The 16,769-nt window shown below is 41.5% G+C and overlaps 1 protein-coding gene across 1 annotated transcript in view; it reads left to right on the forward strand.

Annotated features, from left to right (window-relative positions):
* Nucleotides 1–16,769, forward strand: part of plxna2 (plexin A2) — a 203,044-nt gene that overhangs the window by 117,649 nt on the left and 68,626 nt on the right. The window contains exons 6-8 of the mRNA XM_026920718.3: nt 8,279–8,402; nt 10,427–10,580; nt 12,724–12,820. Of these exons, the coding sequence (XP_026776519.1) occupies nt 8,279–8,402; nt 10,427–10,580; nt 12,724–12,820 (375 nt within the window). The remainder of the gene's footprint in view (nt 1–8,278; nt 8,403–10,426; nt 10,581–12,723; nt 12,821–16,769) is intronic.

A 16,769-nucleotide genomic window follows, 5' to 3' on the forward strand; every position in this document is an offset into this window, starting at 1 on the left:
GAGAATTGAATTTTGAAATTAGTTTATTTTAAACCTATGATGCAAACACTAACATTTTGCATGTAATACACTGGATTTTTAAATAATTAGATTAGATAGATAGATAGATAGATAGATAGATAGATAGATAGACATGTAATGATTCACAACTTAATTACTTAATTAAAACTTAAAAAACTTAATTAATTTTTTTTTCAATTAAATATCCCTTACTTCCTCTGGAACTGTAGTGCAAAGATAACCTCTTCATTAGACACACTGCCTTTCTGTAGCGCACATTTTTAAAAGCTTTTCCAAATCTCTCATACTCAACTAAAATCCTTGATTTGACTAGTTTCTGTGTCCTTGTGCCATTAGGTTGTTTTTTTTTCCTCTACTGATGTATATTGCTTTTTTTTTTTTTTTTTTTTGCTGTCCCAGTATGAAACGAATCAACTGGCACTTGGACCTTTCTTTTCTCACACATTTAAAACCAAGGATGAAAAACTGCAAGGAATAATTAACATTAAGATTCTCTAAAATTTCCAACAAGTAAAATTTCAATTCCTAACACAGCATAAGACAGTGCCTTTCTAGTTAACGCTGGTTTGTTTAGTGCACTTCATTCTGAATTGACATCATTGCTCAACCCAAGGACATTGTACCAAGGTGTGTCAGCTCTCATACGCAAGCTTTTTTTTGTTCAGCACTTTCACTCAAACTCTATAGGACCAGATTACCAGCTTAAACAGTGGCTACTTCCCACATTCCTTCGAATCAGGAGTGATTTCCTCTGGAAAGGGGTTGTCTTCCTTAGGACTGACCACCCCAGCACAGTAGTCCTTGTGTACACTCTTCTAATGTACCTAAAAGCTGAGTAACAACATGTATAGCTCTTATCTCTATCTGTGTGGTCACAGTTTCTGGATGAGCAAAGATAGGTCCTGTTAAGTCTGTTAGCTGCTGCAGTGTTATAATGCAAGAGGAACTATTCACAAAATACAATACCAGATATTTAAAACTTCCCATATATGTGACAAATAAAGCCTTCTTCTTCTTCTTCTAAATTTGCACAGCAGTGATTCAATAGCTAGATCATACAGCATGACAGACAGCGGACCAATCTAACACCCCTCTAAACTTTAAAAGGTGCGCATACAATCACTGTTTACTTTAAGTACACTCTCAATAACATTGTCGAACTCAAATGGAAGTCGAACTCAAAGTTTTCCAAAACTGTCCACAAAAAACTGTCAAGTCATGATATGTCCAAAGTATCCCAAATTAGGTAAATGTTGTTGAAGATTGACCTGCCAGACATACAGTAGGATACAGTCTGGATAAAGAGAATAGCTTGCTCCATCGCTCCATCCATCCTTGTCTTGTGACTAATGCTTTTGCAGTGAATACACAACAAAACCACCAGGCGCCAAGTCAGTTAAGTCTCCATTCTCAGGCAAGAGGGTCAAGACAACATTCCTTCCTTTAGGCTATCTGGAAGCACATCACACAAGTCTTGTCCTAACACTGACCAGAAAGCCTCATAAAACTCGACTGGAAGACGATCAGTGATAGACGTCTGTCCATTCTCCATGCCTCTGAGAGCTGGATGCAGCTCATCTATGGACAGGTCCCTGTCAAGCATGTCAACTGACTGCTTTGTGATTTTAGGAAGAATTTCCTCTACGTCTTGCACCACTGAAAGCTGACTGTCTGCTTACAAATTTCAGTAGACTCTGACAAGAGAACCTTCAATCTGTATAAACCTTTTTTTGTCCATTTCCTTGCCCAAGATCAAAGAGAAGCTTGGAAAGACCATCCATTTCTGTCACACTGTTAAAACATGAGCAGACCATCACCCCCCTGCACAGCTTTTTCACTTTGAGAGCATCATGTAGCCTTGATTGCCTGTGGCCTCCACCAAATCCTGGAGTTCCACTGCTTTAAGAGATGTCCGTTGTGACATTGTGGGTGTACTGTTGACAAAATGATTGGCGCTTTTGCTACATTCCACCAATACCACAAGTAGAAAAGTGGCTTCTGAAGTGTAAACTTGTCCCAGAACAAAACACTCTTTAAAGTTGACATCATCTAAAAGCATTGTGTTAAAATGCCACTATGCACTTGGTGGTTTTACGTTACATTTGCATATAGTACACGGAACCATGCAATGATCTGAAAACCCAACAGGATATGCATTGAATACTGAATACACTCAACTGATAAAGCTATAAAAACAATCAAGCATTGAGTGTAGCGTGAGCTCACATGTACTGGTCACTGACCTTTATGAAAATTTCTCCAGATATCCTGCAAACTGTGTCTCCATTATCTCACTCGGACTGTTTCAGGAAGCAGAATGAGGTTCTGTATGATTCCTGTCCATGCTGATAACGGTACAGTGAAATCAACACCTACAATGAAAAAATCTTCAAAAAGAATTTTCAAAAGAGCATCTTCTCCTTTCCTACAGCTGGAGTATATACTCATATAAAAAACAAAAACCTCAGTCTCAAAGCAAGCTCTCACACAAATCTTTCTTTTATAACTTATTCATGTTGCTGTGTCTTTCCTTCAGAAAGATGACATCAGCTTTTTTTTGCTTCTCCTTTTTTTTTCTTTTACTACGTCTGCTGTTTCGCTATAATCCCTAGCCGTTTGTGTTTAGTGCTGCTGTAATAATTTCATTTATGGCGAAAAAATAAGTAAGGTCCATTTATTTATTGGTGTTGACAGCCGTTTTTATTAGAAAAATACTAAACTGTTGCTTTTATTTTTTTTTTTTTTTTAGCTTACTCAGTTTTTTTTTTAAGTGTTCATTCTCTAGTTCAGAAAATGCAAAATTGTTCATTCAATTCAACCTTTTGGATTAACTGGGAAGCATTTCTCAGCCCTCACCCGTCTTAGACACTTATTTAATAACAGTGTGACCAGGTTGAGTCTGAAGAATAAAACCATCACTATCTGATGCATGATCAGTTTCAGCTTTCTTCACTCACTTCTTTACCCTTATTAAGATCTGTACATTTCCTGTAGCTGCTCTTCTCTTCGTCACTGTGCTCTTCTCAGTATTATGTTTCTGGATGGACTACTATGAGGAAGCACAGGTGTAAATAAGTCCTGAGTTACATCCACAGCTTGATTGATCTCATTTGTCTTCTCAGTCATTAAAAAATATGTCCTATTAGATTTCCCACCACAAGGCAACACTCCTCTACACTGATCCCACTTTAAATCTGATGGCATGTTATTGGAGTCACCATATAATGCCCAGCAAAAATCCTGAGCAGACACACACAATTTCTCACACACCACTTTACCAACTAATTCTAAAATGTTATGCTGAAAAAACTATAATATAAAAATATAATACAAAGAAAAGATTGGAAAAATCTTTAACCAGTCACTCTTTCACATGTGCATGGACACAGAATGAGAGCCAGAGAGAGAGAGAGAGAGAGAGAGAGAGAGATCGAACGAGGAGGTGGAAAACTTTGCTTTTGGATTTGGCAGGATTAATCTCGCCAACAAAGAACACTAATCCTAGAGATCTGATTGGCTGAGCTCCAGTGTGGTCAGAGGTCATCAGACTTCCTTTTGTCATCTACTGTCATGCAGTAGCTTTGAGTTCCTCTATGGAAGAATGTGCAGAATCACCACTGCTTGCTCAGACATGGCATAATTACAGAGAAGAATAAGACATTTTATGTATAGAGCAAACAAAACAAAACAAATTCAAACAATGGTGAGAATGGGAGAGCTTTTTTCCCCACAAATCTTGAGGTACTGAAGAAGGAAAGCTCGCTGATGAATAGCTTGCAAATGGTAGCTTTGGTGTTACGTGAAGAGCCTCCAGGACAGTCCAGTAACTTCCACAGCACCTTCAAATATTAAAAATGGGGATATCAGATAATTAATCAAACCCCCTTAATTTTACCTCTTTTAATCAAATTAAAAGGGATAGAATAGATGGATGGAAGTTTTTTAAAGGGGGTCATTTTGGTCACTAACCAGGGGGCTTCACATCACAGCTCAAACCAAGCCCTCCCCAGATACACACCCTTGCATATTAATAAAGAATAAAACAGTTTTTCTTAAAGTCAAAATCCATCCAGAATGATAATTATTTATAATTAACACGTGATCATCAATGACATCCATGATTTATTTTTGTAATGAAATTCTGACTTGACTTTTGTGTTTAAACTTCTTTCACTGACATTCTGAACTACCTGCTGATAGCGGTGCCAGTGGGACTAAGTCCTCGTTTTATCTCTAACTAAAGAGATCGATGCAGCGGCGCTTTATTCCTGTAATCTGTCCAGCTCTCTCACCTCCTCATCTGTACACTCTGCTCAAACCAGATCAGTTTCCAAAGCGTCAGAATTCATCATGACAACCAAAAGCACAAATCCAAGTCAACAAAAGAATGGCTTCAGAAGAAGAAGATCAACATTTTGGAATGGCTCAGTCAGAGCCCAGATCTAATCTTGTGGAAAAACCTGTGGAATGTCGCAATTTGATAGATCTTGAGCCTTTTTGTGAGGAAGAGTGGAGTAAAATTGCCAAATCAAGATGTCCTATGTTGGTAGCCTCTTAGTTAAAAAAGACTGAGTGTGTATGACAAGCAAAAGGTGCTTTAACAGTAAAAAGTACTAGCTCAGAGGTGTGCACACTTACGCAACCAAGTTATTGTACGTTCTTTTTTTCCCCTAAAATGTTTTATTTGTTTTTCACTTGAATAACGTTGGTCGCTATATCACATTAAAAGGTGGAAAACGATCTGACATGATTTAAGCTGGTCTTCGCCTGCATTGTAAGCCTACATTGTAAACTAGGGACCACTGAGTCAAACAGAACTTGCATGTAACTTCCATTCTGACAGCAAAGACATACTATATAACCCCCAAACACTTTTAAATAAACAGCTAAACTACCATCAATACACAAACATTCAGCATGGACTAAAACCAGCAGCTCCCTAATGGCTGAGCTGAATCCATATCAAAGCAGAACTAATGACAGTAAGAATAATAACCAGCTCGCTGAGGTCATTACATGGTCCAGCTCGCGCTATCCGTATTGAACACTAGTCATACGTTAGCGTGGATCACAACCCTGAGACTATCTATCAGTACACCAAATAGTCTCCCAGCTGCATATCGATTTCAGCGTGTGGAAGAAGGGAGAGCAGTCTGCACTCGCTCCTAGAGACGACTGAAATGAATGAAGGGGTATTTATGGCTGGGACGAGGAGATGGAGGAGGCTGCAGTCGCAGTGCGCTCAGTGCACTTCTGCTCCGACAGCTGGTTTGGGAAAGGAGAAGTTATTAGCAAAAACATGCGCATAGAAATGGAGGTGCTGTGATTCACTTCACTTCTCTTTTCTTCTCCTCTCCTCTCCTCTCCTCTCTTCTCTTTACTTTACATTTTTCCTCTTGTGTTCTCTTTGCTTTACATCTCCTCTCTTCTTTTTATTTCTCTTCTCTTCTCTTCTCTTCTCTTCTTTATCTTTCCTCTCCTCTTCTCTTTACTCTACTTCTCTTCTCCTCTCTATTCTTCTCCTCTCCTCTCTTCTCTTTACTTTACATCTTTCCTCTTCTGTTCTCTTTGCTTTACATCTCCTCTCTTCTTTTTATTTCTCTTCTCTTCTCTTCTCTTCTCTTCTCTATCTTTCCTCTCCTCTTCTCTTTACTCTTCTTCTCCTCCCCTCTCTTCTCTTTACTTTACATCTTGTCTTTTCTCTTTATTTTACATCTCTTCTCTTCTTTTTACTGTACATCTTTCTTCTTCTGTTCTCTTTGCTTTACATCTCCTCTCTTCTTTTTACTTTGTCTCTTCTCTTCTCTTCTCTTCTCTTCTCTTCTCTTCTCTTTACATCTTATCTTTCCTCTGCTCTTCTCTTTACTTTACATCTCTTCTGTTCTCTTCTCTTCTCTTCTCATGTTCTCTCCTCTCCTTGTTTACTCATTCTGTCTGGTCTCCTCTGCTGACCTTTCTTCTCCCTTCTTCTTTTCTTTGCCATCATCTTTGTCTCCTCTCCTCTCTTCTTTGTAGGTTGTTCCCTTTCCCCCTCTCTCCTATTCTTCACCCCTCCTTTCTTACCTTCTCTTTTCCTCTTCCCTCGCTTCTTCGCTCTTCTCCGCTCCTCCAGCATCGTCTTCTCTGTCATTTCTTCTACTCCTATTTTGTCTCCTCTCCTCTCACCTACTTCTATCAAGTTGTTATTTTTCTCATCTCCTCTCCTCTCATCTATTCTTATCTCCTCTCCTCATTCTCTCTTTTCTTTTCTCTCATGTCAGCTTTTCCCTTCTCTTGCTTCCTTCAATATGGTCTCTGCTTTATTTTTTTTCTCTTCAGCTTTCTCTCATTCAGAATCTGGAATTCTTCATATTTGTAGTTGGTCCTAATTTCCTGGATTTGTGTAAAGCTTCTACTGGCCCTAGACACACACACACACACACACACACACACACACACATACACACACACAAATCTTGAGAGAAGACAGGAGAAAAGAATGGAAATCTTTCTGTCATCTATCTGCTGGCGTCACACTGGTGTGTGGAGGGAGGTGTGTGTGTGTGCGTGTGTGCGTGTGTGTGTGTGTGAGAGAGAGAGAGAGAGAGAGAGAGAGACAGGACAGTGTAATTGCCTGTCTGAAACACAGGGCTAAAAGCAGGCAGCAGACTAGAGCCCAAAGGTTAGCCCGCCATCGCCATCACCTTCCTTTGTCACTTGAACACACACACACACACACACACACACAGACAGCAGAAGCATGTGTGTAGAGTGTGTTAATGATGCCGACCCTGTAAGCATTCCACACAGCCCTAGAGATGGCCATGAGCTGTCATAAAATAGACAAAGCCAGGGACAGACAGACAGACTCAGGCAGACAGGTGGGGTGGGCACACACTTCAATTAATGAGAGAAAGGAGAGAAGGTTCTAACACACACACACACACACAATGGCCGTCTATCAGCACCATGGCAACCGCAGCATCCCCATACCCTCTCCAACCCCAAAATAAAAATCAATGCTGAGCTTTGGCAGCTTATTTGCAGTGCACACACACACACACACACACACACACATACACATTTTCAGACAGTAAAGAATTCACAAGCCATCCCAGACATCTGAAAGCGCATTAAGTGTCATTTTCCCTCGAGCATTAGGAATGTAAAAGAGATGCGGCAAATTGCAAGTCGACATGCTCGATGTCAGGAAGGCCTGAGAGAGAGAGAGAGAGAGAGAGAGAGAGAAAGCAAGTAATAAGCAAAAACAAAGAGAGATTTAATGAAGCACATACATACAATACTTATTTACATAAATCTGAAATAAGCATGACTTACTTTAATATTACACTCTGAAAGCAGCCCGTATTGTAGACCTTATTCTATGTGACACACACACACACACACACACACACACATCTGTCCTCCCTAACGGCAGCCGCTCAAATTACCTTAATGTGTTGTTCTACTGCAGAAAGCTTTCAGCCGAACCATTCGTTGTCAGGAGTATCATCTGAACAAAGGCTGCTAGTGTGTCTCAAATCTCGATCTCTGGGAATTTTACACATTTGCTGCAAATCCAAATTCAAATTTTTCACTGCTAGAACCCACTTGAGCCTTTTGCTCCTTGGGAGGAATGTGCTTAGTCTGCACAGTGCTTTATCTCGATGATTTGGGGTGAATTTGAGGGCAACAGTTGCTGAAAACTGCTGGATGTGCAGATTGTGCTGTGTTCAGGACCAAGGACAGCGGCTTCCTTTCAGCCCTGCTCTGGAGTTCACGAAACAACGGACACAAGAACTGGAACAGGATACAACAACGAACTCTCAGATGACCGTTTTTACCCTTTCTCACTTGTATTGTCACTGAATTACACAAAGTTTTTACCCTTTCTCACTGCGGTTGTCACTGAATTACGCAAAAATTCTCAATTTCCTATCAGCCATAGAGGAGGCATTTTCCCCCACTCACTGACTGATACTCTATTGCTAAAACCCATTAAGTAGTGGTATGCACCTAAAACGTGGACCAGCACTCCATCAATAAATTCAGCACGCCATCAATGAATTCAGCAAGGAATTCCACTACCATATTTATCTCGTTAAAAAATAACACGTAATGTGACAATCTCGCCTCCCATGTTGAGATTGGCCAGTAATTCCTACTCACAAACAGATAGTGAAAAATAGAGACACCAAAAGTGATTTGTCAGAATATTGATGTGAAAAATGAACCCAAACAAACACGCGTTATATTTCTGTCACTCTCTTCTCCACAGGTGTTCTCAGAGGGATCGGTGCGAACGAGCCAACGAGCCCTACCGTTTTGCGGCCACGCTGAATCAGTGCATAAAGGCCACTGTGTATCCTGACAGCATTGCAGTTTCTGAGCCCAGTGTACCGGTGAGAGATATTTACCCCCATACTGGACATATTCACAGTCTGAATTCTGCTTTGTGCAATTATGATTTTAACCACATGAAGAATATCTCAGGCGTATAAGAAAAACCTCCTTCTGCACTGATGATCAGGCTCTTTTTAAAACTCATGAAAAACAGATGTGGAGTGTGTTGCACTCTCTCTAGTGACTGGAAACACAAATTCAAATTCAGTCCGTATGGAGACGTGTTTATGGGCTGTTTTCTCGCTTGCTTTTTTGGTTGAGTGGTAATGTGTGGTGTGGGTGGATGGGAGACTGAGCGAGCGAGCAGCGTGTAGGTGAAAGGTGCGTGTGTGGGTGAGATGCCAAAAAGTGCACGTGTGTAGGCTGATGTGGGGGGTTTGTTTGAGAAGTATTCAGCCACAGAGAGGAAGGAGTCAATGTCTATGCTTTCTGTCTTTTTTGTACCTTTTTCCAAACGCTTTTCAAAGTGAAATCACGCTCTTTTTCTGTCTCTCTGTTCTTCTTTCTTTGTCTCTTTCATACACAAACAAGTAGGTGGTTGTTAAATTTCTTGGGCTTTGAATATCAAAACTGTATTTTTAAAAAAAGACAATTTTGAAGTGCAGAGCGCCTAAACAGTGCGTGTTAACGATATGTTTGCCTGTAAATGAGCTGTTTGGCTCTACTGCACTTCATAATACGACAACAGGGTCACTGCTGCTCCGATGGCAGGAAACCATCACCATGACAACAAAGCCCATCCGCTCTGGGGCCACGGGAATACGAAAAGCAGCAAAAACAATCAAATTACCTTTATTAAAAATGCTGGTAGTGATTAGCCAGCTCTGTGCATACACATGCACCAAAAGCAACACCTACAGCAAGACAGCTAGGGACATAATGCACGAGAAATACACCATGCTGCAAACTGTGAAAACTGTGAAAAGCAAGCAACAATACTGACACACCGCATGGTCTATGGAGCGTTACCAACCTTGTTAATAATATAGATCCTACCCCAGACTGAATGATGTGATTTAAGCTACTGTTAGCTCCGTTATTATCCAGAAGCTATAGGCAGTATGTGTTCTAATTCGGACAACAATATGCTGCAGGGTTTGTGATCACTGTGGGTAGACAGAAATTTCCTACAAAGTGCTCCTGATTCGACAATGAAGGAATGAATGAATGAATGCATGAACATGGTGGCATTTCAGACACAGGGTTGGTGGCCACCAGAATAATGACTTCCATTGTCATTGTGTAAAAACTCTTAACACACACATTACTAAATCAGTAATTAGCAGCTCTCTGACTCTTGTTGCTAGAGCACTAGTTTAGCAGACATGTCCGTGCCTGAGGTTTTGGGGTAATTAGCTGCTTTATGGACATTCTTCTGCACAGGAAGTCCGGATGAAAAGGGCACGGGAAGTGTGTGCGACAGGTAGGATGGTTAATCAGGCCTTGTTGGTAAGACATTAGAGTTCTGAGAATCTGACCTGGGTCCTCGGCGTGAGGCTCTAGACAAGCTGAACAGTGGAAAACTTCAAACAGGGAGGTAAAATGGGAAGCGGGTAGGGCGATCTTTACAAATGTCAACCCAGTCATTACTGCTCGAGCAGTGTTTGAACCACACACACACACACACACACACACACACACACACACACACCTAGTCCAGAGAACTGGAAATGTTTATTTATAGAGCGCTCCAGCATCTGTGACTGCTCCCCGGAGAATGACTTCAAAGGGCTGTGTGTGAATGTGTTTTTGTGTGAAGTGAGAGAGAAGTTCAAGAAGCTGATTGAATTTGTCAGATGTCCATTTTCATCCGTTTCAAAAAAGGAAAAAGGAAACACAGCCTTTCTGGCACCTTTTATAGTGCCTGCTCACCTGCATCTGAGGCTAAGAGTTGGCTGACAGTTTGTGCCATTGCCTTATGCTCAGGCCATCTGCTGTGTACCTGATGAAGCTTGATTGAAAATACTGCAGTGCTAATAGCAGCTACACTCAGACGCTTTCCCTCTGCTGTCTCTGTGTTCAGCTGCTGGTGAAGGTGACTGATGTTCCCGATCTCTCTGCTGGAATCACCTGTGCCTTTGGAAACCTGACTGAAGTAGAGGGGACGGTGAATGGTAATCAGATCCTGTGCATCTCTCCTGCTGCTAAAGATGTCCCCGTAATTCCTGCTGATCAAGGTACTGCTCTAAAGGTCTATTCTCTTTATAATCTGTTCTTCTCTTCCTTAACTTCCATCTCTGGTTTACTCACATGCACACACTCATTCTTGTTTTCGTCCCTCAAACGAGCTTCAAATCCGTCCATCTGTTAGTTCTCTCTTTTTACCATTTTCCTCTCTCCTCCCACTTCTCCCAGGGGGCGTGGCTTTGCCTAAGCTCTCTTATAGATGTTCTATTAATAGAGCCTCTTAGACGCGTGCTCCACTGCCTTCTAATGAGCGCTTCATTCAGCAGGGCTCTGCGCTCTCACGCCCATCGATTCCACACACACTGCAGCTCTAATGAGCTTACACTGACCTCAGGTCAGCCTCCGGGCTGGAGCCATGCTCTCAACCACACTTACACCTATTACAGGTGATATTTGTAGCCATTTTTCTTGTGCACACTCAGCTCAACAGAGAATGAGAGCTGTGATTAGAGGTGTGAACATGAGACAGAAGAGAAACCTACGAAGATGAAGACAGTCAGTGCATTGAAAATAAATATAAGGACAGATATAGGTATTGAGAGTTGTAGTCAAAAAAGTACGGCTCATTTGGTGTCAGATACAAAAGGTCAATTTTCTTCCAGGTGGCGCTGATGAAACTCTAATGATAGATCTCTAGTTCAGGTTTTGTTTATTTCGTCATTTCAGTAAAAGAAAGCTTCTCGGATGAGCGTGAGCTCGCTAATTAGTCACGCTCTGTCACACGTTACCTCCTGATCAAAGGTAGATGGTCATGACGGACACCTGTATGAGGCAGCCACCGTGTGAGTAATCCCACAAGTTCTCAGGGTAAATGACAGCTCTGTTTACCCACAATCCTCTACTTCCCGCAGGGAGCACAGCCCAATCAGTGTGGGCCCTCAGGTAAATGTCATCTAAACCTCATATTTCCCTCTGTCTCCTTCAGACGCATTAGGCAGTATAGATTATTAACCATCACCCAGGAACATCGATCATGCGCAGAATTAATGGCTTGAAGGCTAGGTGTATCGAGCTCGTAGTGGGGCGGTGACTGATATTTCCCATTCTGATCTATTTTCCAAACCAAAATGTCTACTTCTGGGAATTACTGAGAACGATACTCCTGAAATGTAATAAAAATAATCCACTACCCCTGCATGTGTTATAAAAAAAGCAGAAGAAAGCGGAGAGAGCAGGTGTGAAGGATAGCTTGGGGTCACAGCTGACTCCTACACACGGTATGCCAGCCGAATTTGTGCCCAATCGCTCATCCGAGTGTGAGGAGCTGGCTGCTTATTGAACGTTTTTAACATTTTCAATGCCTTGCCAAATGAGACAGAGCTGGCTGCGGTCCGTGCCGATGGCAGCAGCTTTGCTGGCTCTTCGCTCGGCGCTGCGGCCCACAGACACCATCTCGTATCAACACAGGCACTCTGCACCACTGTATCAAACCTCACATGTGCTCTGTAGGTACAGGGCAGGGTGAAGCAGGGTAAAGCAGTTTGTAGCCATATGCCTCACAGTGTGAGCAGCAGAGCAAGTAACAAATATTGTCTGGGAAAAAAAAAAAACAGAATCACTGTTACATGCAGCCTTTATGTGTGCACAGAAAAAAAAAAACAACTGAAGTGTTGAATGAACACGTATAGTGGTGTTCAATTCAATTAAGACCAGCTGGACATTGCAATAACTGATTCAACACTGAGGCTTTTGCTGTGTATTAACAAATATGTGACTTAAGTGCCATGAGGATTCACTTTGCTTTCTCTTGTGCTGTCTGTCTGTCTGTGTGTCTGTCTGTGTGTCTGTCTGTGTGTCTGTTTGTGTGTCTGTCTGTCTGTGTGTCTGTCTGTCTGTGTGTCTGTCTGTGTGTCTGTCTGTGTCTTTGTGTCTGTGTGTGTGTCTGCCTGTGTGTCTGTCTGTCTGTCTGTGTGTCTTTGTGTCTGTGTGTCTTTGTGTCTGTCTGTGTGTGTGTCTGTGTGTCTGTCTGTATGTGCGTCTGTCTGACTGTGTGTCTGTCTGTCTGTCTATGTGTCTGTCTGTCTGTGTGTCTGTCTGTGTGTCTTTGTGTCTGTCTGTGTGTCTGTCTGTGTGTGTCTGTCTGTCTGTCTGCCTGTGTGTCTGTGTGTCTGTCTGTGTGTCTGTGTGTCTCAGACTGGTCTGGGGTGGAGCTCAGGCTGAACTCGAAGGAGACAGGTCAAATGCTGATCAGCACTGAGGTTAAATTCTACAACTGCAGTGTACACCAGCTGTGAGTATCATTTTTTCTTATCTATACACTGTACAAAAATGTACTGTAAAGTTTACACTCATTTACTGACAGCAGATTAGCATTTGTTCATTTTTAGCTGAAGCTTTTGTCCAAAGCGACTGCCAGTTGAGACAGGATATAAATGAGCAGTTGAGAAGGTTAAGCTTGATGGTGCTGGGATTTGAACTCAAAACCTTCAGATCTGTAGCTCAAAGGCTTAACCACTGAGCCACTACTTTCAGCAACAAGCTAGCACTGATAACCACCTGAGCCACTAAATTAACTCGTACTAAATGATGCCTAGCGGTTTACTATCCTTCTTACTAGCACGTAAACCTTAAATCAGTGACCGTTTATGTTCCCATATATGAGTCACTTCAATGAAGTCACAAAAATGATCCACTTATTTTCTGTAAAATAATAGATCTAGATTATAATAACACACAGTATTATTAATTAATTAATTATACTTTATTATCATTAATATTTATTAATATACTATGTGTAAGCTCTGCTCTTTCTACATCATTGTGTAGAAAGTGTGTGTGTTGCATTTGTGAAGTGCATAAAAGATGGTTTTCTGTCTTGCTGTTGTTTAGTGGAGACAGCATTGACTCTTTGCAGCTCTGTAACCTTGACTCTGGCTACACGACAGATATTTTGGAAGTGTTGCGTAAAATGGACATTAGTAAGCATTTCCAACCCAAAGGGCGTTTTGTGCATACCGAGTGAGCGTGCCATGGTACTGAGTTTAGTGTTGTGAAGCTGAACGTGACTGTGGAGTGCTCAGAGACCCCTCTAGCGGGGGTGCAGTAAATTGCTAAGACATCTGGCTAGCATGCACATGATGTTCTCTTGCCATGCCTGGCTTTGGCCCTCACTATTGTAAAAAGCATCCATTAAAGCTAATGCCATCCGATTGTTTGACATTTCTCAAGTGCAGGAGTGGAATTTCTGGGCTCTAAGTGGGCTGTTCATATCCCGCTCACGTGTTTGTGGTGTCTGGTGCATTCTGTGGAAAGCAGATGATCTTCCGCACTGGAGATGAAAGAGCTCGATTGGCTGGAAGCTTCCGAAATGACGGAGGAGGCGCTGGCCACAGTAGGAGATGACTGGCTAGGTTTTTAAAGCTTTTATTCTTCAGCATCCACGTATCCTCTTTTTCCCCTCTGTTGCCCCGATTATCGGCATCCTCTCTTAAGCCATTCTTTTTTTTATAGTACCATGTCTGACAAACATCCCAGCAGATCTGGAACTAATCAAACAATCTCCCTCTATCCGATCCCCTGAGTAATCCCTCAAACACACATACGTATACACACATACACACATCCTTTTGCCTTCCCGGTGTGTCTCACCAGCTGTCTCTCTGTGCCCATGTCTAAGGGGGATTATGGGTACAGTGGAGCAGAATGGTTCTTCCTGGGTGGCATGGAATTGCGTCTCATCTCATCACTCTTTGACACCGGCTAAGTGCTTGGCACGCTCGGCCTCCCCACCATCCTCTCTTCCTCCTCTTTCACTCCTCCAATATAAATCCCTTAAATAGTTTCTCACAGGCATCATACAGGCCACTGAGGCAAGGGATCCTTCCTGAGGAGCATATGCGCAACATAGCGCTTCGCTGCTTCATTATTGATTAACATGTCAGCAGAAACTAAGATTCATACGTCATATTGTCCTTACAAATGATAGAGGCTCAATCCTCCTGATGACACTCTTTTAAGAGATACCTCCTAATGTTAGATCTTTTTCAGCCTCACCAAAAGGTGTCTTGGACACTCTAAGGGGAAACTACAGTACAAATTAGATTAGATCCTTCCTTTGTGTGTTTTGGACAGCCTACATTTCATGAGTGGAAAAATTGTTCCCCTTCCTCCATGATAAATGTGCTGATTGTATCCTCTCCTGGAGGATCTCTGAGTCATCAGTAGGCACACACGCATACACACACACACACACTCACACACACACATACATATTTGTCTTACTATCCTTCTGTGGTCCTTCTACTGACATAATTATTAATGCAGCTAATTAATGCTATGCTACACCTAACCCCAACCCTGACCTTAACCTCGGCAACCAAAAGGAAACCGAAAAGCAATTAAAAAGCAGTTTTCCTCACAATTACAACCCAAAAGTCACCACACGGTCAAAAATGTTAAATATTCCTATCCTTGTGGGGACATATGGAGCCTCACCAAGATAAAAAAAGATGCCTATACACATACACACACATAGAAAAACTTGCCATTCTCTCTTAGGGCTGCAGCTAGACACACATTTCTGAATATGTTATTCCAATGCTATTTCATGGCATGTTTTATTAGAGATTTCATAAAAGAAACTCATCAGTAGAGTAAATGTAAGAGGACCAGCTCTTCTGGAACGGTTTGTTATTATAAGCTAATTACAAATGAAAGGTATTTCAAAATCATAAACATGTTCCAGGGCAATTCTAAGAAGATTCCTGCTACTCCGGACTGCTAGCTAGCAAGATTTACTAAATTTAATTTAAAAAAAAAAAGCAAGTGAGAAAGCAAACTAGTGATCTGAACTAGTGAAGGAGGTAATAAACTCACGCAGACTGAACTTGGCTTTCAGGTTGATAATGTTCATTCGAATTAGAGCACTAACACATACTGAACATACATTTTTACACATTAAAAAAACATCTTCTCTGTGTTTTATTGCTGCTTCTGACTCACTTCGGAAGTGGAAAGCCGGAGCTCGGAATTACGTCACTTTCAAAACTTCCATTCAAGCTACAAAGTGGGAAAAAAAACATGGACGCCTAAACTTTTTTTGTCAGCAACAAGCTAGCCAGCTAACTGTGAGTGAGAATGAGTGGTGTAACTGTGAGTGGTGTATATTTTCCTCCTCAGACCAGTGAACTGTGTAGTCAGTGTTATAGATTTAACAAGCTAATATGTTTGTTAATTGATGTATGTTAAAGCAAATACTTGTATAGACAGTAGAACTCATTTAAAGGCAAGAAGTGCTGCTTTGTTTACTGCTGATGCTGTGTGCGGCCATGTTGATTGGATGTCTCTTGCTGAACTCGGAGTTAAGGAGACCATTCCAAGTAGGAATTCCAGGTTGAGTGGGCTTTTTCTTTGGTTTTTCCTGATCGGAGGTCAGGAATTACGAGTCATGACCTTTAGTCAGATGCAGATGTTCCCTGGGAGCTAGCAGTAGTGAACTGTGCAGTACTTTCTCTGTGCTTTGAGGAAAAGATGTTACTGGTGCCATACTGAATCAGGAAAGTGTTGCCATAATAAGTCTAGAGAAGTTGAAGTGAGATTTAAGATAAGTGGTTAAAAAGTACCAAATAATAGAATGATTTCTATGAATGGTTTACTTTTTTCTATGAATTTCGTTTGGCTAATCTATAAATCTCACTATTTCTGCAGCCTTGTTTTTGCTGCTGCTTTGTTTGTGCCGATGTAGCATGGAAAGTGAATAAAGACCAGTCTTTTGTTGTGTGAGCTGAAGTAGACTCTCACTCACTTAAGAAGAATCACTGCTTCTACACCACATTTTATAGACGTGACCCTCCAGAGCTCAAATCATTGGGAACAGGTTGTCCTTCCAGATTCATCTTTCTTAGCGTTAGTGCACTAATGTGTATTACAGATCGATGCTTATTTGTCCTCGTAAATCGGTGCTTTTATAGAGATGCGTAGGATCTCTTTAAGGTTAAGGACAGTGCTCCAGAGAATTCATCTTATGTTGAACTGGTAGATCATTCAAATAACATGTGAGATGACGTGCACTGTGTTGGTGTTAGTTATGAAATGAATAGTCAGAGAAGTTTATTGCTTGGGACAAAGATTTAATTACTCAGAATTTGCAAAATCCCAGCAAGGACACAACAGAAGGTGAGTGGGATATGAATATTTGAGCACTTTCCTGTGGGGCTACAGAAAATAACGGCAGTCTGCTG

The sequence above is a fragment of the Pangasianodon hypophthalmus genome, chromosome 16, assembly GCF_027358585.1.
Source record: "Pangasianodon hypophthalmus isolate fPanHyp1 chromosome 16, fPanHyp1.pri, whole genome shotgun sequence".
In the NCBI taxonomy this organism is placed as follows: Eukaryota; Metazoa; Chordata; class Actinopteri; order Siluriformes; family Pangasiidae; genus Pangasianodon; species Pangasianodon hypophthalmus.